Source organism: Octopus bimaculoides, chromosome 11 (genome assembly GCF_046866305.1).
Source record: "Octopus bimaculoides isolate indiv1 chromosome 11, ASM4686630v1, whole genome shotgun sequence".
NCBI classification, from domain to species: Eukaryota; Metazoa; Mollusca; class Cephalopoda; order Octopoda; family Octopodidae; genus Octopus; species Octopus bimaculoides.
In genome coordinates, this window is record NC_142938.1 from 44,136,587 (window position 1) to 44,164,086 (window position 27,500).

At 38.1% G+C, this 27,500-nt stretch overlaps 2 protein-coding genes across 5 annotated transcripts in view; one reads left to right on the forward strand and one right to left on the reverse strand.

The window, feature by feature from the left end:
• LOC128249078 (signal recognition particle 9 kDa protein-like) overlaps positions 1 to 9,279 on the reverse strand; it is a 52,088-nt gene extending 42,809 nt beyond the window's left edge. The window contains exon 1 of the mRNA XM_052971760.2: positions 8,944 to 9,279. Coding sequence (XP_052827720.1) covers positions 8,944 to 9,015 — 72 coding nt within the window. The 5' untranslated portion in view covers positions 9,016 to 9,279. The remainder of the gene's footprint in view (positions 1 to 8,943) is intronic.
• A 243-nt stretch (positions 9,280 to 9,522) lies between these two features.
• The window catches only part of LOC106873169 (uncharacterized), a 204,373-nt gene continuing 186,395 nt past the window's right edge, over positions 9,523 to 27,500 (forward strand). For 3 of the 4 annotated variants that reach the window (XM_089359896.1, XM_089359894.1, XM_089359895.1), the window contains exon 1: positions 9,523 to 9,842. In XM_089359896.1, the coding sequence (XP_089216022.1) occupies positions 9,838 to 9,842 (5 nt within the window). In that variant the 5' untranslated portion in view covers positions 9,523 to 9,837. The remainder of the gene's footprint in view (positions 9,843 to 27,500) is intronic. The other variant, XM_089359893.1, reaches the window with a different exon arrangement.

A 27,500-nucleotide genomic window follows, 5' to 3' on the forward strand; every position in this document is an offset into this window, starting at 1 on the left:
TCCTGCAGCTGTCTTACCAGAAATATAGCATCAGTGGTGCTTTTCCCTGGCACGAACCCAAACTGCATCTCATCTAAACTGACCTGCTCCCTGATCAGTTGGGCTATGACCCTCTCCGTGACTTTCATTACCTGATCTAACAACTTGATACCTCTGTAATTATTTGTATCTAAAGCGTCACCTTTACCTTTGTAACAGTTGACTATGGTGCTGCTACACCAGTCATTGGGTATGACTCCTTCGTGTATCACCTGGTTAACATATACATATATATATATACACACATATTAGTGACAGAGACAATATTAATATCGAGAGGTAATATTTATCCCTACTTAGCGATATAAACATGAAGGCATTTTGTGCCAAAAGCCAATGTGAGAATTTCTCAAACTACTGCAGTACACTATTCTATATTTTTGAGATGAGGAATTATGTACATTATTTACAATGGACGGATAGGTATCCTCATCTTGTTTGTTATCACAGTGTTTCGGCTGATGTACTCTCTAAGCTTTCATCATGTGTTCTGGTGGAATTTTGAACCTAACCCTTTATTTGACTAATAGTAGGGGGGCTCCGAAAGGGGTCTCAGGGAGTAGCGTCCCTGCCTTCCTGAGCTAGTTTTCTACCATATTTCTTAAAAATCACGGTAGAGGTCTCGGGACCATTCATGTCTAGAAACTGAGGTTGGGGGTAAGCAAGGGCATGCTACCCATAGAAAATCCAGGCCCCAAAAAAGCCTCATGATAGTAAAGGAGAATGGGTACCAGCCAGCCCAAAGGCTGTGGTGGGCTGCACCTGCCTACCTCAGAAAGGAAGGTGCAAACCCTCATCCTGGGTTGTAGAAGCATGGCTTGCTTTATGATGGCCGACGGCCTGAGAAGAAGCTTGCGGTGAGGTTGGGAAGTTGGAATGTGGGCAGTCTGCATGGAAGGGGAACTGAGGTGTGTGAGGAATTGAGGAAGAGGAGGGTGGATGTGTGCAGGAGGCTAGGTGGAAGGACCAGAGTGCAAGTGGGGGGGGGGGTCAAGGGAAGAAGGTAAAAGTTGTGGTGGTCGGGAAACAGCAAGAGGACAGGAGGTGTGGTGAAGGAAGAAATCTGTGAGAAGGTGGTGGAGGTCAGGAGAAAGAGTGACAGAGTGATGACAGTAGTGTTAGCATTTGAGGAAGAAGTGGTGAGAGTGATTTGTGGGTAGGGTCCACAAAGTGGAAGCAGGATCACTGAGAAAGAGCAGTCCTTTGATGAAATGACGAATGAGTGGGACTTACATAAGGTAGATGAATTGGTTTTGGGCATGGGTGATTTTAATGGACATATTGGGAAATGGGTCCAGGGCTTTGAGGGTGTGCATAAGGGAAATGGAATTGGGGAGAGAAATGTGGAAGGATGCTGCTGGAGTTTTGTGATGAGAAAGAGTTGTGTGTGGTGAACATGTGGTTTAGGAAAATAGAGAAAAGGAAGGTGACTTTCAGTACAGGGAGGGAATGAGACAGATTGATTTCATATTGGTTGGCAGGAAAAACAGAAAGTATCGGAGGGATGTGAAGACAATACCAGGGGAGTTGCAGCACAAGCTGGTGGTTGATGACTTGGATAAGAGGAAAGTTAAAAAGTGTGTGAGAAAGGAAACGGTTGAGAGGAGAAAGGTGTGGAAACTGAAGGAAGAAGAAACAAGAGCAAGGTTTGAGGAGAGAGTTGAGAAGTTGGTAAGCATTGATGCACCAGATTTGTGAAAGTCTTTTAAAGGGGTACCAAAGGCATGTGACAAACTGGGTAGAAGGACAAAAGGTAAGAGAGATTGAGGAGATATGTGGTGGTGGAACGAGGAGGTGAGGGATGTGATAGTGAGGAAGAAGGAGGCGCACAAAGCTTTATTCAATAATAGGACTGAGCAAATGAAAGCCAGGTATAATAATATGAAGAATTGTGCAAAGAAGGTGGTTGCAAGATCTATGGTTGATGTGGTGACGGAGAGTGGAAGAGAGGGATTAATAATGGAGATACTGTATGCGGATGGCCTTGTTCTGATGAGTGAGACAATGGAGGGATCGAGGGAGAAGTTTTGGAAATGGAAGGAGGCATCTGAAAACAAGGGTTTGAAGGTAAACCTCGAGAAGACAAAGGTGATGGTGAGCGGGTTGGAAGGAGAAGTGTTAGTGAATAAGGTGGATCCATGTGGTGTATGTGGGAGGAGGGTAATGGCACATGTGGTGTTGTGTACCAGATGTGAGAAATGGATTCATGGCAGATGTACGAAAATGAAGGTGACCCCCAAGACTGGAAAGAAAGTTTATTTGTGGAAGATGTGAGAAAGGAGCTGGAAGGCTGGCAGAACCAGTGGAAACACTATATGATGAGGTGGAAATGGGTTTTGCTATTTGGGAGATAGGGTGGCTGTAAGAGAGAGACTTGGCTAGGTGAAATTCAGGGAATGTGGAGTGTTGTTATACGAGAAAAGGTTCTCATTGATGATGAAAAGAAGGGTCTATAAGAGTTAAGTGAGAGCTACAATGCTGTATGAGAGTGAGACATGGTGTCTGAGGGGGAGTGAGATGGCAATTTTGAGAAGGACCAAGAGAGCAATAGTGAGAGAGATGTGTGGTGTGAAGCTGTTTGATAAGAGGAGGACTGAGGACTTGATGGGGGTGCTGGGGTTGGAGGAATCAGTGGAATGGCTGGCAAGGGTGAATGGAGTGCAGTGGTATGGGCATGTGTTGAGGAGGGATGAGGAGCATGTTCTGAGGAGGGTGCTTGAGTTTGAGGTAAATGGACGGTGAAAGTGAGGTAGACCAAGGAAAATGTAGAGGGGACAGGTGGAGGAGGAGATTGAGAGGGTTAGCTTGAGAAGGGAGGTTGTCCAAAACTAGGCAAGATGGCGAGATTTAAAACACTGGATGATGATGATGATGATGATGATGATGATGATGACGATGGGGTATATTGTTCTCATTTCTAAGATATGTTGCTGATGTACCGCAGTATAGTTAGTTCCAAAAGAACATTCCTGTTTAAGTAGATATATATATATATGTAAAGTTTCTTAAATGGTTTAGTCATGACGGAAGGACCACTCATGATCTTTACAGACCATCCAAGATTGGTGAGATTGATGCAATTTTTATCATCATGAACACCTTGCAAGAAAAACTTTGTAACTGGTCTACATATAACAACCTACATTAAAACGATTTCAAATCCACTACAAAGATAAGTACTCAGTTTTAATGTCATACATTCAACTGTATAAATACTTTCTTCATTAGAAAATAAATTTTTAAAATATGCTTCAAAATGAAAAATTGTGAAACTCAGTATTTATTGAGAATTCAGAATTTTCAAGTGGCAAGCTGGTGGGAAAAACAAAGGAATAATCTGTTGGACACCAGTTGGCAAGATATAGAGTTGGATCTGAAAAGCATCTTTTGTGGCACTGACAATTAATTTGAAAATCATCTGAAGTAGAAGAACAGCTAATTAGACTTAGTAGCAGATAACTTGGTTTTATTTTGATTCATATCAATGACAGTAGTTTTACACATACTGGTGATTGCACACTTGTACTCAGTATTATAAAGGTAGTAATATTCTAACCATTCAAATATTGTAAACAATACAACCTCGAGTTTGAAATTTCTCTTCAATAAAGATCAACTGAATATACTAAGGTTTGGAATACAAAGTTTTATTAGAGAGAGGAAGAGGGAATGGATTAATTAAGTTTATGCCAATGTCCATCTTGTTTTTGAGCAGGAGTTTCTTAAGAATACTTGAACATCTTCCCAAGCTTGAGTATTTTAGAGAGAAGGATGTTTAATTGTTAGGTTAAAGTATAAAGTAAAGTGTGATGGTTTCATCCATATAAAAATCAGTATATATTAGGAACTAATGATTAACAACACATTCTAAATAGTTATTCTTCTTTTGCTTGTAGAGTGCCCATTTTGCTAGATATGCACTTTTTACAACAAAATAGCTTTTAAAGTCTGAAGCTAAGAGTAACAAATGTAAAGAAACAATAAATGAATTTAGATCAGATACACAAAATGTCATGACAAGTATGCTTAAAAATATCAAAACAAAAATTACAAATACTGCCAGAGTGCAACTGTCCTAAGAGCAGGATCACAGTTTGTGAAAACTAGACTACAGTTAAAGAAATGGATTCATTTTATGCATTGCTGCAACAAGAATAGCAAACCAGCAAGTAGAGCTTTTGAAAAAGGCAGTTGAATTCAATAATTACTTTTGTGAATATGTAGATACACAGTCAGTCTCCTGGAGCACTACAATATCTTGTGATGTAGGGCCTCAGTATTTTAACTGACTTTGATTCCATGAAATACCTTGGGCTGTGCCTCAGGTTGACTAACACCTAGTAGGTGAAATTTAGTAGATATAAACTGTATGCATATATATTAGAATGGAAAGTGTTGTTGCATTATTGACATGATCACTTTGAAAGCACTTTTTCAATACTTATATAAAATAAGCATGAATTATTGCATTTTAATGCTTTTTCTTTCTTTGTAGATTAATTTATACCATAGTGGTTAAATTCATATCAAGTTTGTGCTTTTAATATGAGTTTAGATCAGACCCACATCAGACACTGCATGTTGCATGAATGAAAGAGAGCTTTTCCACTATGGAAGTACTGAGATATTCATTGTCAGTGGAAATGAAACTTTAAGTGTAAGGACATACCAACAATGGTTTGGCCAGATTTGCTCGGAAAATTTTTTTTCACAGATTCCCCTTGATCTGAATAACTGAGTTCAGTCACTATTGAGCTTCTGATTAGCATGCTGGGCGAAATGCCTAGTGGTATTTCATCTGTCTTTACATTCTGAGTTCAAATTCTACCAAGGTCGACTTTGCCTTTCATCCTTTTGGGATCGATAAAATTAAGTATCAGTTGCGTACTGAGGTCGATCTAATTGACTGGCCCCCACCCCAAAAATTTCAGGCCTTGTGCCTAGAGTAGAAAAGAATATTGAGCTTCTGAAAACAGCAGTTGAAGTACTGGCCAAGTGGGTTATAGAGGCTGAGGGAAGGAAATATAACATTTATATTGCAATTGATTAACTGGCATCAGAAAATGTCTCAAATTGTAAAACATTTTGTCCAATAAAGCGGTGCTCCAGCATGGCTGCAGTCAAATGACTGAAACAAATAAAAGAATAAATATTTAAAAAATACAGAAGTTTTATAAAAAAAACTAATGGAAACAGTGGAAGAATAAAATCTCTGAGAATGGTACCTGATGGTGGTTTTGAGTATGTTAGGTTTAACTGATTTAAGATATTCATTTCTATTAGCTATTTGTGTCCTGACTGTTTTTGTCTACGTAATTTTTTTGAATGCTAATTTTAAGACAACTGTTCTTTTATGGAAGATCTCAGTGAGATTCTGAAAATATCTCCAGTTGAATGGGATGGTTAGTTTCCAAACTGGAGAAGTTCAAGAGGATAGCCTTTGAACTTTTACCTTATTTGTCTTGGAATAAGTGTTTACTCTGCAGTTCTCAGCTGCTACTCTATTTGAACCTGTAACACAAAGTGCAGATCCAATTTGAATTCAGATCAATATGTCCAGCAACGACTGCGCTGGTGGTCACCGTAGGATCAGCCTTGAAAACCTAGTCACATCTTCAGTTGTTCACTACAGCAATGCCATTGAAAAACATGTAAAGTCAGATTAATAGAAACAAGAATGAAAGTTTCTAGAAATACAAGACAGAATGAAAAAAGAATGTAGCAACATCATGAAAAAAGCCAAAAGATTACAAAATTGGTGAGGAAAATACGTAATTAATACTGGTAATATGGATCTAAGGACACACATGAAGATGAAACATGGACCACTACACTTCAAGAATACAGGACTCAAAATAAGAATATCTCAAGAAAAATAGTTCAATATAGTCATGATGTGGACACTAACAAGCTCACCTCAGTATGATACTCAGTGAAGTCCAGTACCCATGGATAAAATTAAATGTGCAATCATCAAGCTTAAAAACAACAAACACCTTTTAAGATGACAGTGTAGTTTGAATGAGAGTTGGCTGCTAAAGCAAGTAGAAACCTCCTTGTAGTTACAGTGAGTAGGGAGTCAAATACTTGGATTACAGTGATGATCCACAGCACAGTCCTCAGTTTAGCAGAGGCTTGTTATATCTGGATCAATGGCCCTATGAGTGGCACCACTTCATGCAATGATTACCTATGTGCTGCTTGATTAGGGTTGAGCAACAAATCACCTACAGGTAACCTGTTTTTTAAATACACTTGATTCACCTGTAACATGGTTTCACTATGTAATTTTGACAATGAGAGGCACCATAAGTCTTCCACAAGCCTAGAATAGTTCAGTTTTACTTCCTCCAAGGAAAGTAATTCAACTGCAACAATTACCAAGGTAATTATTGTCATGAAGGTTTTACCATTTTTATCCCTAAAATTTCCAATGCCATTATGAAAGACAACTAAATATAGAAAATGAATGGGAGAAAGAGAGTCATCTGAATGTGAAACCAGCAGAGGGTTCAGCCATTCTTTGGGCAGCAGTGTGATAAACAAAACAATTAAGAACATGAAAACATGGAAAGACTTGGGTCAAAAATTACTGTTGAGATGCTTAAAATATCTAGCATAGTGGTATACATCCTAGTCACCCATGTAGTTAATCTGGTTGTGCAGGAAGGTATGATAACCATCAACAGGTGCAGCATAGTCAACTGTTACAAAGGTAAAGGTGATGCCATAGTGAGAATTACAGAGATACCAAATTAGTGGAACAGGTCAGAAAGTCACTGAAAGAGACATAGCTCTGAAGAAAGTAATCCTAGATGAGATGCAGTTTGATCTTGAGCTGGGGAGAAGTACTAGTGATGCTAAATTCATCATTGTACTTATTGTTAACTCTCAACTTACTAACAGCATCCCTGTACATGACCTGAATGGCTCCCGCCAGCCAGTCATCTTCTCCTAGTTTCCATAGCAACCACCTTTTCCAGGTCAATGAATGCCAAGTGCTGTGGTTTACTTTTAGTTAAATACTTCTGCAGTTGCTGTACTAAAATCAGGCATGAGACATCAGATGTGTGCAAGAGAGAAGACTGTGCTGGTATGCTGCAATATGATGCAGATGGATGAGGATAGCTGTATAAAAAAATAGCCAATTGCTAAAAATGGACGAAGTCTGTGGAAGAGGGACACCCAGGAAGATGTAGGATGAAGTAGTGAAGGCCGACATCAAAATGTTGAGCCTCTGGAGGAGATGACAAAGTACCAAGATGAATGGTGATATGCTATGCTTGAAAAGACCTGTCCATTTCAGCAAAGATAAGGTCCTATCAAGCCCTTCCCACAAGCTCATCTTCTAACACCCATTTCTCCATCAATCCTCTAACTGCAGTGCTACTCACTCAGGTGCTGTACATACTACTGCTTACCCTCCACATTACATTGTATCTCTGTTACTGACCTTTATCACTCCTCCCTGACCCACTCTTATATCCAACACCTCTCCTCCCCCAAACTGATATTCATTGTGTCCATGTCAACCCCTTAATCTCTAATCCCCTGTCACATGCTTTTCACTATCTAGCGCACTTACCTGCTCACCCACCTTTTCTGTTCCTCTATCCCTATTTTCTCTTTCATATTTACCTTGCACCTTCAAAGTATGCTTTCGCCTTCTCTCTCTCTCTTTTCAGCTGGGGAAGACACCTGTTCCTCTCTCATACTTTCACAGCCTTCATTACTATGCCCCGCTCAGTTGAGGGGGTCTTGTCTTGCAAATATTTGGTGACTTCACTAGTGTTGGTACCACGGAAAAAGCACCCAGTACACTGAAAAGTAGTTGGCGTTAGAAAGGACATCAAGCTGTAGAAATCATGCCAAAGTAGCCGTTCGGGTCATCGGTTCCTGTTGAACCATCCAACCCATGGACGTTAAATGATGATGAGTGTAATAGTCTTCCAAACAGGGATAGTGTTTCTAGATAAAAGTTTCCAAAAACAGTTTTCCTTAAATAGAGAGAACACCAAAGTGGCAGTACTCTCAGTAGCTGTTCCTATACTAAGGGATATATTCCCATTATGAAATTGTTTTCCCACACCTCTAAGCTAATTTTGATTCAATATTCTAAGATAAGACATTCAAAAGGCAATACTGGTAACAATTACATTGATGAGATAAATTCTCCACAATTATAATCAACACTTTATGTTTCATGAACACAGATTAACTTAACATTTCAAATAAATTGGTGGAATGACTACAATCACACGTCATAATGCACGTGCGTATACATCAAGAAGTTTAATGAAATCTCAAGGTAATTATATGTATATCATATGTAGATTAAATACGAATCTCAATGAATTCATATTATGTATATTAAACAATATATAATGTATATTAAACACAAAACTTCATCAATTCATGTTGGTCTTCAGTTGTCGCATTTCTTCATGTACTGGATGAAAAAGTTAGGATTGAACTGTCGTATCTCTATTTCTAATTCAGTATTCCAATATTTTTATATGCACTATACTTAAGATTTTTAAAAGAAAACCCAACAAAACTGAGGTTTATAGTCCAAATAAAAGTACACTACATTAGTGATATAGGTATTTTACTCATCTCAAAAACAGGCATAGGAATTATATTTTGAGAAGTTTGTTTCTGCAGACAATATAGTACAGTACCCCAGAACCCAAGTTATAGCTAGTTACAGAGATGAAATTGATTTTTCTTTTGTTACCAAAGGAATTTCAGTGAATTTTCATATACATTGGAAAACAATTCCGATCTCATACAAACAGATGGTTTCATGCAAACATGGACAGCAAAGAAAGCATAATTACAGCTGGTTGATATAACAACAATGTAGCAGGCGTTATATAACAATTTCTTTTTCGTGAAACTTACTTTCATAGGATCAGCTAAATATATTCGTTCCACTGCTTTGGCAAATTCGTCCCAATTAGATATATACGTCATATTAATTAAGCTTTATTTTCTTTCTTTTACTCCAATTTCGATAAAACACGTTTACTATCACAGTTGGCAAGGCATAACGCAGTAAATTGCTAAACTCTTTTATGATTGGTCATAATTATATGCACAAAAATTAAATTGATTTATGCCTAGTTAAAGATAAAAATTGATTTCAAAAAATTCTATTAAATAAAATGATTAATAATTTTCATTCCTTTAATTTTATCTTTTATTTTTCTACTATTTTTTTCAATGTCGTTGGTGTTGCTGGTGGTAAGCAGTGAGTGAGTCATTTAGGTAATTACATCAAATAGAATATTGCTGTCAACATGGCGCCAGTGCTGCGGAAAGCTAGATAAAGGACTGCACATCTCGGAGTGTAGTGGTGAAGGAAGGTTTTCTATTAATACATTCGAATGGTGATATTTGCCGAAGGGTATTTAAATAGTAAATATTTTCGAATTTTGTGGAAAGGAAAAATCCTCATCGATAAAGACAGCAGCATTGAGGAAATATTTTTGCTATATAAAAGATTCCCAAAAGAAAGAAAGAAAAAAAATTACATATTTAACTGAGAGAGAAAAATCTTGTTTAATACAATATACACGTTTCTATTATATATATATATATATATCTCTGTTTATATATATAGATCTATATATATATAGATAGATATATATATATACATATACACACACACTCACACATATACATACACATATTTGTCAGTCAAAATATACGTCTAATATACATGAGATAATTATTTCCTCGCTGTTTATGTTTGTCTAGTGGAAAAAATATAGACACTTCACAGATCCCACAAGCATGTGGTAAGTTATTTACAATTTAACTCGCACTATCAAACGTTATAAAATGAAATGGTTGAATATCTATGTTTGTATGTGTTTATATATATATATACATGTTAGATGAGTGAGTGGACTTAATCAGATGTATTGTTTTGAACCCTCTCGCCTGAGAAATGACTAATAAGAATGGGGTTTGTTTGTTTTTTTCCAGTCTTTTCTGGACTACTAAGTGTACAAAGAAAGATTCATAAACCGCATGATTAAACCTTCTAATCATGCCGTCAGTTATTATCTTTACATATGCATGTACATACACCGAAGTATGTGGCTATATTGGTATCATATATGTGTGTGTGTGTGTGTATATAAATATATATACACACATCGACGTCCGTACACATATGCTGGCTGTGTTAAAATGTTGCATAACCCTAGTCTTATATGAATATTGCCTATCTCGAGTGCGTATATATAAATATATATACACATACATCCATCGCTAGTAAACGTCTTGAAACACGAAATGATAAATACCACCCGCCTTTTTAACTATCATACTTCATGTCTATTTTCTTTACCCTCCCCTATTGAATGAATGACTGTATCAGATATACCTGTGTGTATATATATATATATATATATATATATATATATATATATATATATATATATATATATATATATATATATATATATGTGTGTGTGTGTGTGTATGCACACACCCAGTTTAATATTTCCGCTCTCCAACCCTTCATCCCTCTTTCTCACCTTTATAATTTCAGAAATCTTATTATATCATTCTACCTCCGGCGCAGTATTTACTTTAGAACTGACGTTAATTAACATCATGATCATTTTTTTCTTTCTTAAATATATATATTTTTTCTCTTTGGTAGGCTTTCTATGTTTTACTACTTCTACTGCTAATAAAAAGGGGAAATATTGTCATTTAATTGAAGGATTTAGAAACCTTACCTTCCCAAAGACATAATACACATTGGTATAGAAATACGTATATGAATATATAATAACCTAGAGCTTTTGTCTCTCCCCAATTGAACAGATCTCCTTCCCACCTCCATTTGATATCATTGCAATTTCATTCTGTCAGCCGCCGAGTCCGTGACCCGGTGTTTTGGTTTTTGGTATTGCTTTCATTTCAGTTGGACAATAATTTCCATTGAGAAAGGCATGACCACCTCAACAACTCTATTTTTATACGTGTGTTTGCGTGTGTGTCTATATAGTCAAATATATATGTATGTATATATGTGTGTGTGCGTATATGTATTTATGAATCGATTTCTTTTAAGAGTTGGGTTTTTAAGTGATCTTTACCTTCCTAATCTCCTTTTTGATTTTCTTCAGTATTTTTTTTTCTCCTTTTTCTCTCCCAATATTTCTGCTCACCTTTAGACAATTCAGTGGTATAATCTATATTATGATTCTTTAAGGAGTCATTACGAACGTTTAAGGAAGAAGAATTGGTTTTTTTTCCTTGTGAGTGACCCCCTTCTAGATAAACAGATGTATTTCGACATACATTCAAATGTGTATATTCAGACGTACTGTGGTGTATAGTTCAGACATTGTTATAAAGCAAGTCAAGCTTAACTCTCTATACACTAGTTTTGTGCAGTCAGTTTGTCTCTGGATTTTATATAGTTGGTTAGGTTTAGCGCTTCTACATACACTCACTGCTAAATAATCCGCCAGAGCTTTGTATACATTTTGTTTTTCATTTTTAGTTAAATAATATTCATTAAATAATTATCCAGATACTTTGTGTGTGTGTGTATATATATATATAATATGTATTTTGTGTGTGTTTACACACAACAACATTGTTCTTGGTATAGACAGTTATCTATCTAGACGTTTTTCTGTGTATAGTTAAATAGATTAGTTTGTATGCACTCAACTGTTCTCGACTAAATTGATCTTGACATTTATGTATCTACTCATTGCCATGCCTTTATTTTTCTGTACTTTTTCTATATGCGCGACCGATTATGTCTATTAAATATAATATTTACCAATTTTCCTTTACATGCACACACACACACACACACATATGTGTGTGTGTGTGTGGCATATACATGTGTGTGCGCTTGATTCTTATATTACAACACAGTTATATATTTGTGTATACATGCATATGTATAGACGCATACAATGTGTGTGTGTAGTACACTAGTGTATAAATTACTGTATATCAATACACATTGACAACTGTATGTGTACACATAGCTATAAAGACAAGTACACATGCTCAGGTGTATACTGACACATTTTATTTCAGTCTTAAAAACAAAATGTGCTAATAGAAAATTTCAGTTGTAGGAAACCGTATTCCAAGTGTTCTTCCACTGTTATTGGATATTTCTGCTTGTTCACCCAATTTCGTGCTACTCAGAATATTTTTTAGCATTTTCCCACCCCCAAGTACGCTGTTTCAAGACACCCCCTCTCCTCTTCACCCGAATTTTATGATTTTAATTGTCAAACGATATTATTGAATATTCGATTGTCAGATGCATTTTGGATTTAAAGTTCACACACACATAACTATGTACACATACATACACGTGTGTGTGTGTGTGTGTGCAAAATGTCTGTGAAAAGCTCCATATGTAATGCAGTCTTTTATTTCTCCGCCCCCGCTCTGATTACTTCGGCAACCCAACGAATGCAAGACATGATCAGTGTATGAATGTCTACATACATACACTTACATCTGAGTGTGTTTTTCGTGGTTTCTTGTTAACTTTATGCGTAAACTCAACATGCATTTCCTCTCACGTTTCGGTGAGTTGCAGTGTGTGTAGGGTGGAGGTGATGACTTCTCGTTTGTTGTTGCTTTCTCCAGTAGAAACCGATGAAAAATTTATCCTCTACCTACCTACTACTAGTTCAACTTATTAGTGAACATTAAAATATTTTGTTCTCAAGTACCCGCACCCTTGCAAAACATATCTGTCGTCTTGTGTTGGATTGATTCGCCGAGGAACAAGACGATTGTCGGGAGATAATGACTATTTTTCACAACTACACAATACCTCTGTTAGTTTATGTACCTACACAATCATTTACATAGAAGCAGATAGCTTGCTGCTATTGATACTCTTCGCCATCCTTCAACGTTCTTTTTTTTTTTTTTACTGAAGAATCGTACTTTAAAAAGTCGTTTTTATAAACTACACACATTAAACATGATGTTCGCAGTGATCATACGCAAGCTGTGTGTATGTTTAATTTATTTTATGTCAATATCACGCGTTACTCTTAATTTCCGTATTTAGACATACGAATCCCACCTCTTCCGAAAAATGTCATCATCATCATATCCAACATAACCTTACTGTGCATGGTTCCTTCCCAGCTCTACCCTCCCGCCCATGTTCTCGTTCCTTCCCTTAGCTACTTCTAGTCAGGTCTTGCAGTTTCACCTGAATTTATAAATTCCTTAGAATTTACAATACTCCCTGTCTCTCTTCACAAAATGTTGCGTGTCGATACCCAAGTACGTGATGCGCAAACCCGACTGTTTTCTTTAAAGCTATCTACATTTATCTTTTTGTCTTTGTCTATTTAAATTCTTGAAACTTCAATTGAGGAAAAAGTCACTCGATTTCCATTAATTATTTCTCCTTTCATTTTTGCTCCCCCACCCCCTTTTTTTTTTTCATATTTTACAAAAAATTCTCTTGCGTTAAATTTGATAAAAGCTTGAACACCTCAACTTCCCAGTTCCCCTTCAAAAAATGTTATGCTTTATGTCAAGGAAAAAATGTTGGAAATCTTGATTAAGCTGCTACTACACTGTAAATTCCTTTCTGTTGACGCATTCGTTCCTTGTGAAATTCTTTCAGGAAATATCTCTGCCGATTGCTTTAAAGATGTCTAATTTCCCTTGGATGATGCTATGACAAGTGTGCCACATATTGTTAATCGTTATTTCCGCAGGGTGGTGTCGGCAAAATCAGTTACCAGTAATACAATAGAGTTGATGTAGTGACTCAAATTATACTCCTTCCCTTAAAATAATTAACTTTATTCTCTACTGGAAACAAGCTATATTTTTACTTAACAGATTCTATTCTTCGTCGTAGCCCTTTCATTTAAGACGTTGATATTCCTTCTAAAGGAAAGGCATGAATGTCATGTATTTTCATTTCTCTCCACAAATTTTGAAGCCTCGTGCTTATATTCGAAAATCATAATCACTATGGCGAGCGCCATAGAATGGAAGTAGGATCATGGCTAGTCAAATCTACTATTCTGTTTCGATTCCTGACTAGATTTATTTCTCTTGAGTCACAATGTCTCAATTTTCCGGTGTTTTTTTTTTTTTCTGTTAATCTCAAACTTCATGGCTATAAGAAACATTTTTGATAGGGCTATCACTTATGATTAAAGATTGCTCAATTTTCTGTGAGATGAATTCCACTGGGGTCGATAAAGTACCAGTAATGTATTGTGACCGACAGACCGACTTAACCTTGTCTGTGTAATCATATATATCGTTGAAATGGTTGCTAATGTAGCAGATGACTAGCGAACGTCTTCTTGGGGGGGAAAGGAGATAGATGGGAGTGTATGTGGATTTGTCTTTTCCTCTTTCTAATCTGTTGTGCTTGGAGGTTATGTCACTACTGCTGGGCATTGTCTAGAGTTCAGCTTAGATAATAAATGGTCACCAGCCTCTTGCATCGCGACTATTATTGAAACTGTGTGACCATGTGGAGAAGAAAGAATGGATGGTATTAAGAGAAGCGGGAGGGTTATACTAAGCTATAAACACAGACAGGAACAAAATCATGCAAAAGACATAAAAGCCAGCCAGGAATATTTTGTATAATTTTTTGTTACTATTTTAGTTACGTGTGTGTGTGTGTGTGTGTGTGTAGGATTTTTATATTAAATTTCACGTCTCAGTTTAGTTTCTATCAGTTCCTCTTTCCTCTACAGTGAAAAAAAGACTAGAAATAGTAGCATATAGTGTGTCATGCATAATGAGTCAGTCAGGTTTTATGTGAAGTTTGACAAATGATATTAGATTTTTGACTTTTCATTTTATTTATTTTTTAAGTATCATGTACTTAAGATGTCATCTACTGTTGAAATTTCATTATTATTATTATTATTATTACTATCATCATTATTACTGTTACTATTGATATAATAATGGGGCTAATGATTTCAGCTAGCACCAGACCTTTTAATTCAGACAAGAGAAATGAAGTTCATATCTTTGGCAACATAATTGAAGTGAAAATGATTATGTACTGGGAGTCAGAACCAGGTTGTGATTTATTATAGAAGGTAGTTAAAAGCCTGGGAAAGGCACATAACTGAGCTTCCTCCAGTCTACTTAACTGACAAACAAATATATGCAATTTTGTTATAGGATGGTACTTCTAAAATGTGTCCAAGATTCAAATGTCCAAATTGGCATAAAACTCTCATAGATGTGAACATCAGCTGTTACACACTTAACATCAGTCTGAAGTGTGTGTTTTTAAATCCGTTTATATTTTACCATTGATTTAGATGTCACGTTTTTGAAGTCTGAAACAAAATTCATGCCTTACTAATAAGTAATATGTGATCAAACTTATCGCAGGCATTGGCTATGTAATTAAGAGGTTTGGTTGTCAATCCTGTGGATTTGGACTATGTCTCACTGCATGGCACCTTGGGCAAGTGTCTTCTGCTGCATGTCACAGGCCAACTCATGCGTTGAAACTGATCAATAAAAATTGTATGGAAGCCTGTTTGTGTGTGTGTGTGTGTGTGTGTGTGTATATATATATATACATACATATATATATATTTATTTGGATATGACTGTGTTTGTCTCCTTACAGCTTGGTAGCCATTGTTGGTTTGTTTATGCCCCAGTAACCTAATGGTTTGGAAAAAATTGACTGATAGAATAAGCACCGGATTTAAGATAAATACTTGAATAAATTTTTCAACTAAACCTTTCAAGGCAGGACCCCAGCATGGCTGCAATCCAATGATTGACACAAGTAAAAGAGAGGAAAATAGTATTAAAAAATTAATCAAAAAGACACTGCAATTTAGTTTCTTCATTGTCTATAACTATATTGTAAAATGGATGTGTGTGTGTGTATGTACACTTTATCAGTAACCCTTTATTTTTAACATGCAGCCATGATTCAAAAGCTGAATATGTTTGTATCTGTGGATTGATCATTTAACCTTACCTGAAGTCGCATTCTTTTGGGAATATGTAAATATTTAAGATCCAAGGATATTTTGAGGGCCAGTGCTTAGTTTCATTTTCAAGGCATGAAACGAATAAAAGATTATCCACTTGGATAATCTGCTAGTTTGTTTATTAATGCAAAATAAAATGTTTTCCTAGAAGCATAACCAGAATCTCCAGTTTGTATTTGGATTTGATCACACAACCCACAGGTACTAAAGGCATTTCACTTCTACTGTTCAGAATAGTATGAGGCTTTTCTAGGAAACTTAGATGCAGGAAGTTAACCAGTGTAAGAAAAGATTTTTCTTTCTCATCTGCTTAATGTTACAGAAAGCCAAAATTAAACACTCTTCCTGTAAATCTTTGTTATTCACGACTAGTTTACTTTTACAATATCACCTGTATACAAGTCTGTGTATTCGCACACATACACTGAACAAACATAACTATTTCTTTGTGAATTGTTTGCTATCTGTAGCAGAATATTGCTGTACATACCATATGACAAATGTGGTTTAATATATGTATTTGTAATTTCAAGACATGGTAATATACCCATCCCTATATATATATATAGATGATGGGAATGACAAGATACATCTGGGAAGCTCTTGTGTAACTGAAGAGGCTAATGTGGGGTGTGGTCTTATTGCACTTGTGGATGAAAAATATCTTAAGTGCTAGTTATTTAAAATGAAAGGTTAATTTAGTCAAGCTTGTTGCCATGCTACAGGGAATTGTGTCATCTAACAGTAATGGAGAAACTCTGCAAACACAATTACACTGCCAGGCTTTTAATTATACCATAACATAGCAAACATTGTAGTGGGGAAAACACTATATAAAGGAAACATAGTAAACTAGGGAAGACTGTGCAAAATATGTCAAGACAGACAAGAATTACACCTGAAAAGGAGAGTCAGGCCATATAATATGAATCTCTTCTTTGAGTGGGCATTCTTGATATGTAAACACACACACACAAGTGTATATGTACTCAGCATTAGGGAGACAACCACATATACATTCATTCATTACATGCGTGTGCATCTATACTATAATAAAGTATCAATTACACACACACACATATTTCACAGCTGTTCTTACTTGATTTTGTGGTTTGCATAGTGTTGTTGATATAGTTTTCAGAATAAGTTTTGTGAAGCTTCATATATGATACATGGACTGGAACAGTACATACTTTGAGCATACTGGAAATAAACTCTCTCAAATATCTGATTGCTTCATTTCAAGTAGTTGATAGCTTTTGTTACTTAGGAGATTGAGAAGATTAATTAGCAGTGGAGGTGGTTGCTCTGAAAGTATAGCACCCTGGGTAAGAATAGGTTAAAGAAGGTTCAGAAAACTACTGGCAGCAAAGGCTTCTTCCAGATTCAAGGGCTGATTGTGTGGTGTTTGTGTTATAACTGCAATGTTGTATGGTAGTGAGATGTGAGCCTTGAATGCTGAGTATTTGAGTGGAAAGAAATGAAGTGAGCATGTTACCTCAGATGTGCAATATGTGTGCATGAACAACATACAAATGTGCTGAGAGAAAGACTGGATGTAAGAGAAATCAGATGTAGTATGCAAGAAAGATATCAGTAACGATGTATACATATGATGCGTGAGAATGAGGACAGCTGAATAAAGAAGTGCCATTCACTTAAAATGGATGGAGCTTGCAGCAGAGGGAGGTTCAGGAAGACTTGAAACAAAGTGGTGAAGGTTGATCCCAGGACCTTGAACTTTACAGAGATAAGAGATTTGAATATTTGGCAATATACAGTTGTCAAGGAGACCCATCTAAATTGGCAAAAACTAACTTCTATAAGTACAGGGGTTGGACAAAATAATGGAAACACCTCGCATCATAGCATCATAATTTTCAAATATCTATAAAACCGTCAAAAGCTTCTTCATTTTTATGTTTTTTGATTTATTATTAGTGTTTTGCTAAAATTGCTGTTTCTTTTCAGATATCATCAGAAAAGGTAATTAAAATTCATTAAATGACAGATCTATTGGACTTTCAAAGAGGTCAAATCGTTGGTGCTCTTATGGCAGATGCTAGCGTAATGAAAACAGCCAAAATGTTTAGTGTATCAAGAAGTACTGTCTCGAAAGTAATGACAGCATTTGAGAAATCAGAAAAAACCTCCTTGTCAAAACAAAACTCTGGAAGAAAACCAAAACTTTCAGATAGGGACCGTTGGACGCTTACGTGAATTGTTAGAAAGGATCACAAAAGTACAGCTCCCAAGATTACTGCAGAGCTTAATGACTACCTCGAGAACCCAGTTTCCACAAAAACTGTTCACCGGGAGTTGCACAAAGCCGGATTTCACGGGAGGGCTGCAATCAGGAAACCACTACTTTCAAAAACAAACGTTGCAAACCATTTAGAGTGGAGCAAAAACTTACAGAATTGGTCGCCAGATCAGTGGAAGAATGTCATTTTATCGGACAAGTCATCCTTTACCTTATTTCCGACCACCAGCCCAGTATATGTATGGAGACAGCCAAAAGAAACATTTGACCCACACTGCCTTCTTCCAACTGTTAAACATGGAGGAGGATCTGTGATGATCTGAAGGGCTATATCTTGGAAATCCGCCAGCCCAATGGTTTTCCTTCATGGTAGAATTAATAGTCAAGACTATTTAAGCATTTTATCTGATCAAATTTATCGTATGTTTGTGGAACAGTTTCCGGAGGGAAACATAATCTTTCAGGATGATAATGCACCAATTCAGACAGCTAAAGTTGTTACTGAATGGCACAAGGAACACTCTAGTGAAATTGAACATCTTATCTGGCCACCACAGTCCCCAGATCTCAATATTATTAAGCATTTATGTAGAAAAACTAGTAAGGAGTCGATATCCTCCACCATCATCACTACAAGAACTGGAGACTGTTTTAGTGAAGAATGGACAAAAATTCCTTTGGAAACAATTCAAACTTTATACAAGTCCATGCCTCTTAGAATTTAAGCTGTAGTTACTGCCAAAAGTAGTCCTACCCCATATTAAAATAAATTTGTTTGAAAATTTAAGGTGTTTCCATTATTTTGCCCAACCCCTGTATATGCACAACTAGGCCTCTCACCCAATTTCCCCATGATATCCCCTCTACACATCATGTGCTTGCTTTTCCACTGATCTTTCTCACCAGCCAGAATTATTTCACTTGATGTCCATCCTCCTTTCTTATACTGTTTTCTCCACCAACATTTTATTTTGATCATCCACCCTACCTCCTGCTAAGCCACCAGATTATCTACTTTTCTACCAGTGTAAGTCTCTTCTACCCACACTCTGGCAACCTACTCAGACACACATCATCTCTCTCTCTCTCTCTCTCTCATCCTTTCCCTGTGTGTGTATCATCTTCACTATTCTGCTGCTCTTCACTCCCATGCATCTTTGGACAACACCTTCACCTTATCTATCATTCATAACTACATCGCAACACCTGTGCTTCTTCATTCATTATATTCACACACACCTCTCCAAATCTCCATCTCTCACTCATGCACTCTTGCAACCTCTGCCCACTCATATTCCTGGTTCTTCTGTCCCCACTTTTATTTGTATCATAGCATGAGGGCCCAGCAACAATATTCATTACCACTATTTTTTTTCTCTTCACACTTCCATCTCAATCACCACACTCTCTTTTCTAAAAGCTGAGTAACAGGATTGCTTCATTACTGCAGAAAACCTCTTCTATTCTAGCCTCCTCCCACTCATACTTAAATCCCTCATATCCTGGCATAAAACCACTTTTTTTTTTTGGCTTCATAGTCTTCCAAGCTGCATAATAATGTCACTAGTGCTGATAGGAAAAAAACATCCAGTTATGTGGTTGACATTAGGAAGTGCATTCAGTCATAGAAACCTTGCCAAACTAGACAGTAAGCATGATGCAATCCTTGGACCCATAAGATGCTGTCAAACCATACTGTACATACAAAACAGAACATGGATGATAAGTGATGTGTGAGTGTGAATGGTTTTGGGTTTAATTGCACTACATGGCTTCCTGGGCAAGTGTCTTCCACTGTATCCAAAGCCTTGTGAATGGATGTGGTAGAGGATGACTGAAAGAACCTCATTCTGTGTATATATATATTATGTGTGGGTGTGTGCTATTGGCTCCTTGCCTTGACTTCGCATGATAGTTGTAAAGCAAGTGCCACTGTCATGCAGTGTCCGTAATCCATCTAGAATCTTCTGTGAAAAGAAAGTCTGGTTACGCACAAAAATGACTTGCAGGCATGTGGGTTGGTGACACGAAGGGCATCTAGCCATAAAAAATTTACTTCAACAAATTCCATCCAACCCATGTAAATATAGAAAAGTGAACATTAAAATGTTGATGATATATATATATATATATATATATATGAATGTGTGTGTGTATACATAGGTATATATATATGTATGAGTACATGTGTATACATATATATATATGTATCATCATCATCATCATCATCGTTTAACGTCCGCTTTCCATGCTAGCATGGGTTGGACGATTTGACTGAGGACTGGTGAAACCGGATGGCAACACCAGGCTCCAGTCTGATTTGGCAGCGTTTCTACAGCTGGATGCCCTTCCTAACGCCAACCACTCAGAGAGTGTAGTGGGTGCTTCTACGTGTCACCCGCACAAAAACGGCCACACTCGAAATGGTGTCTTTTATGTGCCACCCGCACAAGCCAGTCCAGGGGCACTGGCAACGATCTCGCTCAAAAATCCTACAGGAGCCAGTCAGGCGGTACTGGCAACGGCCACGCTCAAAATGGTGCATCTCATGTGCCACCCGCACAAGAACCAGTCCAGGGGCACTGACAACGATCTTACTTGGCTTGCCGGGTCTTCTCACGCACAGCACATTTCCATGTATATATATATATATATATATATATATATATATATATATATATATATATATATATATATATATATATATATATACATACACACACACATTTATACATACAGATGTACTCATACATATATGTACCTATGTATACACACATACACATCTCTGTATGAATATATATGTGTATGTATGTGTGCATACATAGGTATATATATATGTATGTATGTATGTATGAGTACATGTGTATCTACATATGTATATAAATATGTACGTATATATATATATATGTACAGATATGTATGTAGTTAATCCTAAAAAGAAAACTGAAGAAAGACACAACAAGCAAAAACAAAAACGCAAGGACATGATACATGCAAAGTATGAAGACACTCAGGGAAGGAAAGAAAAAGTGTTTTACATTTTGAGCAAAGCTTTTCTTCAGAAAGAGGAGACAGAGGAAAGTCCAAAAGAAAAGGAAGATGGAGGGAAAATGTGGCCAACAATCCACATGTAGTTACATTTTAGAATGTATATCTGTACGTATGTATATCAGTACATATGTGTATGTATGTATGTACATATGTGTGCATATGTATATTTATGTATGTATATATAAGTATATATATATATATATGTGTGTGTGTGTGAATATATATATATATATATATATATATATATATATATATATATATAGTTATATATAGATATATGTGTGTATATATATATATACCCCACAACATAGACTAGTAGTTAGTGACTTCAGGATCAGGGCTAAGTGGTTGCCCAGAAGGCGACCAGCTTGGAGGAGAAGGGTCTGGAAGCTTAAAGATCCTGCGAATGGACAGAGATTTAGAGACTTATTACTCGAAGCCTTTGACAGAATAGAAGGGGATGTAGCTTCACACGATGTAGAAGACAACTGGACGTTTCTACGGGGCAACATGCTGAGGGCCACTGACCAGATCTGTGGATGGTGCAAAGTCCCCTCTCGACCCAAAATAACGTGGTGGTGGAATAATGTTGTTGACAGGGCTATTAGACAAAAGAAACAGGCTTGGAAGGACGAAGAACAGTGGTAGCAGGAAATTGTATCAGACTGCCAAAAGAGAAGCTAAGCGAAGGTTTATTTAGTCAGAGGGGAAGCAGATAAGAAAAAATTTGCCAATGTTCTGCACCGTGAGGACCAAAGACTTGAGGTGTTTCGTGTCGCAAGACAGTGTGTGAGAGAGAATCATGATGTCATGGGAGAAAAATGTGTTTGCATGGATGATGGTACACTTGCACTAAACAAGGCTGCAAAGAAAGAGGTTTGGAGACGCCACTACAAAAGATTGCTTAATAAAGAAAATGAATGGGAGAAAGAGAGTCTGCCAAATGTCGACCCAACAGAGGGACCAGCTATCTGAGTTGACAGTACCATGGTAGATAAAGCAATTAAGAGTATGAAGACAGAGAAGGCCCCCGGTCCATCAGGAATCACTGCAGAGATGCTTAAAATATCTGGCAGTGTCGGCTATAGCCTAGTTACTCATATTGTTAACCAGGTGATACACGCAGGAGTCATACCCTATGACTGGTGTAGCAGCACCATTGTCAACTGCTACAAAGGTAAAGGTGACGCTTTAGATACAAATAATTACAGAGGTATCAAGTTGTTAGATCAGGTAATGAAAGTCACGGAGAGGGTCACAGTCCAACTAATTAGGGAGAGAGTCAGTTTAGATGAGATGCAATTTGTGTTCGTGCCTGGGAAAAGCACCACTGATGCTATATTTCTGGTAAGACAGCTTCAGGAGAAATACCTAGCCAAGGATAAACCTCTGTTCCTTGCTTTCATTGACATGGAGAAAGCCTTTGACAGAGTCCCCCGATCCCTCATCTGGTGATCAATGAGCAAACTAGGGATAGAAAAATGGTTAGTGAGAGCTGTGCGAGCCATGTACAGAGACGTTGTCAGTAAGGTGAGGGTTGGCAACGAGTACAGGGAAGAATTCCGGGTAGAGGTAGGGGTCCACCAAGGTTCTGTCCTCAGCCCCCCCTCCTATTTATCATAGTCCTCCAGGCGATAACAGAGGAATTCAAGACAGGATGCCCCTGGGAGCTCCTCTATGCTGATGACCTTGCACTAATTGCTGAGTCACTATCAGAACTAGAGGCGAAGTCTCAGGTGTTGAAGCAAGGACTAGAATCGAAGAGCCTTAGAGTCAACCTAGCTAAAACCAAAGTCCTAATAAGTAAGAAGGTAGACAAAACACAAACCACTTCAAGTAGATAGCCCTGCTCGATCCGTAGAAAAGGCGTAGGCAGAAACTCTATAAGATGCACCAAGTGCAAGCTGTGGACACATAATAGGTGCAGCAATATCAAACGAAGGTTAACTAGGAAGTTAGTTTTTGTATGTAGCAGATGTTCAGGAGAAAAACTAGACGTAGTTGATAGCTTCTGCTATCTAGGTGACCAAGTTAATAGTGGGGGAGGGTGCGCTGAAAGTGTAGCTGCTAGAATAAGAATAGCCTGTGCAAAGTTCAGTGAGCTCTTACCTCTGCTGGTGACAAATGTCTCTCTCTCAGAGTAAAAGGCAGTGACACATGGGCTGTGACTGCTGAAGACATACATAGGCTCGCAAGGAATGAAGCCAGTATGCTCCAATGGATGAGTAATGTCAGTGTGGCCGTTGCCAGTACCGCCTGACTGGCCTTCGTGCGGGTGACACGTAAAAGCATCCACTACACTCTCTGAGTGGTTGGCATTAGGAAGGGCATCCAGCCGTAGAAACTCTGCCAAATCAGATTGGAGCCTGGTGTAGCCATCTGGTTTCACCAGTCCTCAGTCAAATCGTCCAACCCATGCTAGCATGGAAAGCGGACGTTAAACGACGACGATGATGACGATGATGATGATATAGATTTATATATATAAGTATTTTTCAACATCTCACGTTTACGATCATGACATCATTGTCGAGAGCACAAGATCACTGAGCTTCAGTACGCTGATGATAACGCAGCCTCAGCTTCAACTGCAGAAGACCTCCAAACCTCAACAAACAACTTCAGCAGAGCTTGTCAAACCTTTGGCCTGAAAGTGAATATCACCAAACCCAATTGCTTGCTGAACCAGCTCCTCGTACCAACCTCTACAACCCCAACATCACCATCAACAACCAATCAATTGAGGTCATCAAGGATTTCTGCTATCTTGGAAGTTTTCTGCCATCCCTGCAGGATCTGGTAAGGATATCGAACATCGCATCCAATCAGGTCATGCCTCGTTTGGTCGTCTGAAAACCAGCGTCTTTTGCAACAGGGATCTGACATTCAAAACGAAGCTCATGGTCTATTGGGCTGTTGTCGTATCAACTCTGCTGTACGGGTGTGAAACCTGGACTGTTTACGGTAAGGACATGAAGAAATTAGAGCGCTTCCATCAATCCTAACTTCCCTCTATCCTGAACATCGACTGGGAAGATCGCATGACCAACAACTTTGTGCTTGAAAGATCAGGTCTCCTGAGCGCATCGAAGCCTTGATCATTGAACATCATCTCCGATGGTCAGGTCACGTCCATCGGATGAATGAACATCGCCTTCCCAAGATCTGTCTCTACAGTGAACTGTCTGAAGGAAAACGTCCTCGTGGAGCCCCCTTGAGGTGGTACAAGGATCAACTCAAATCAACCCTGAAAAGCACCAACATCAACCCCGCACACTGGGAAGATATCTCGGCAAATAGACCCCTACCCAGGAAAATGAACTGAATTGCAAGCTCAGAAGCACGAGATGCAGCCATCTACTATAAGGATAAAAGTATATATATATAGGTAAATGATAGGCTTGCCTCAATCCTTCAGGGGTAGTCTGAAGCATCCAACCTCAACCTCCACAATGACTCATTACATAACCTCCACATAATAAAACAACGGCTAACTAGCCCAACAGAATTGCTTCTTCTTGTATTTGTTGTTCCATTCTCCACATAAATATATATATTTATACATAGGAGTCATACCCAATGACTGGTGTAGCAGCACCATAGTCAACTGCTACAAAGGTAAAGGTGACGCTTTAGATACAAATAATTACAGAGTTATCAAGTTGTTAGATCAGGTAATGAAAGTCACGGAGAGGGTCAGGTCATAGCCCAACTAATTAGGGAGAGAGTCAGTTTAGATGAGATGCAATTTGGGTTTGTGCCAGGGAAAAGCACCACTGATGCTATATTTCTGGTAAGACAGCTGCAGAAATACCTAGCCAAAGATAAACCTCTGTTCCTGGCATTCATTGACATGGAGAAAGCCTTTAACAGGGTCCCCTGATCCCTCATCTGGTGGTCAATGAGCAAACTAGGGATAGAAGAATGGTTACTGAGAGCTGTGCGAGCCATGTACAGAGACACTATCAGTAAGGTGAGGGTTGGCAACGAGTACAGGGAAGAATTCTGGGTAGAGGTAGGGGTCCACCAAGGTTCTGTCCTCAGCCCCCCTCCTATTTATCATAGTCCTCCAGGCAATAATACAGGAATTCAAGACAGGATGCCCCTGGGAGCTCCTCTATGCTGATGACCTTGCGCTAATTGCTGAGTCACTATCAGAACTAGAGGAGAAATTTCAGGTGTGGAAGCAAGGACTAGAATCGAAGACCCTTAGAATCAACCTAGCTAAAACCAAAGTCGTAATATGTAGGAAGGTAGACAAAACACAAACCCTTTCAGGTAGATAGCCCTGCTCGACCTGTAGAAAAGGCATAGGTAGAAACTTTATAAGATGTACCCAGTGTAAGCTATGGTCACATAAGAGCTACAGCAATATCAAAGGAAGGTTAACTAGGAAGTTAGTTTTTGTATGTGGCAGATGTTCAGGAGTAATAAACACTGAAAATGTGCAGAAAACAACTTCAGCCACACTCCAGGGAGAAAAACTAGACGTAATTGATAGCTTTCGCTATCTAGGTGACCAAGTTAATAGTGGGGGAGGGTGCACTGAAAGTGTAGCTGCTAGAATAAGAATAGCCTGGCAAAGTTCAGTGAGCTCTTATCTCTGCTGGTGACAAAGTACCTCTCACACAGTAAAAGGCAGACTGTATGACGCATTTGTACGAACAGCCATGTTACATGGCAGTGAAATATGCTGTGCGTGAGAAGACCCAACAAGTCAAGTGAGACCATAATCCAAGGCCTCTGGCAGGGGTGTAGCCAGCCCACTTATGCATACCTTTCCTTCATTGAACACTCAACTCTGTTTGCAAAGACTTGTTGAGGCAAGTGAAATCAAAATCGAACTAAATTCGACAACTGGCACCTGTGCCAACATCTCCTTCAATGGACACTAAGCTCGGCTTGCAAAGACCTGTTGGGGCAAGTGAAAGCGAAATCATGATGACACCTGTGCCGGTGGAGTGCTAAGAGCACCGTCCGAGTGTGATCGTTGCCAGAAGAATGGGAAAAAATTGCTAAAGAAACATGCGAGTCATTGATTAAGAACTACAAGAAGAGATTGGTTGAAGTGGAACTGAATAATGGTTATGCTACGAACTATTAAATCAGAATTATCAGTTATTTATGTTCTGTATGAATACTTTTTTCACCCCTAAATATTTATATTTGTATATAAATTCATTAGTTACTATAATTTATTAGTTTCTTTTGCATATTCTTCGTTTATGTATGTGTATGCAAATCTAGTATTGGTATATCCCATTTATGTTCATTAGCCATTAAATAAATAAAGAATTTTGACATGTACAAATATTTATTTCCCCTCCCTGTATATATATATATATATATATATATATATATATATATATATAAAAATACAAATAATATATGAGTATATGCATATATACGTACATGTCCAATGAAGGAGAGGTTGGCATGGGTGCCAGTCAGATTCGTTTCGATTTCAAATTCTAAATTCCAAATTCACTTGCCTCAACAGGTCTTCACAAGCAGAAATTTTAGTGTCCAATGAAGTAAAGGTACGGATTAGTGAGCTGGCTACACTTCTGGCAGAGATCACAGATTATGCTCTCACTTGCCTTGCCGGGTCTTCTCACGTACTGCATATTTCCAAAAGTCCCGGTCACTAGTCATTGCCTCGGTTGAGTATGCACACTTACATTACACATCCATCGGAGCATACTGGCTTCGTTTCTTGCAAGCTTACGCATGTCCTCAGCAGTCACTGCCATGTGAGAGGCCCTTTGTCACCAGCAGAGGTAAAGTGAGAATGGATGAGGATAGCTGTGTGAAAACGTGCCACACCCTAGCAGTTGAGGGAACCTGTGGAAGAGGTAGGCTCAGGAAGACCTGGGATGAGGTGGTGAGGCACAACCTTTGAACATTGGGCCTCACCGAAGCGATGACTTCTGACCGAGACCTTTGGAAATATGCTGTGCGTGAGAAGACCTGGCAAGCCAAGTGAGACCTAAATCCAAGGCCTCTGCCAGGGGTGTAGCCAGCCCACTTATGCGTACCTTCCTTCATTGGACACTAAACTCCGCTTGCGAAGGCCTGTTGAGGCAAATGAAGTCGAAATCAAACTAAATTCAACGACT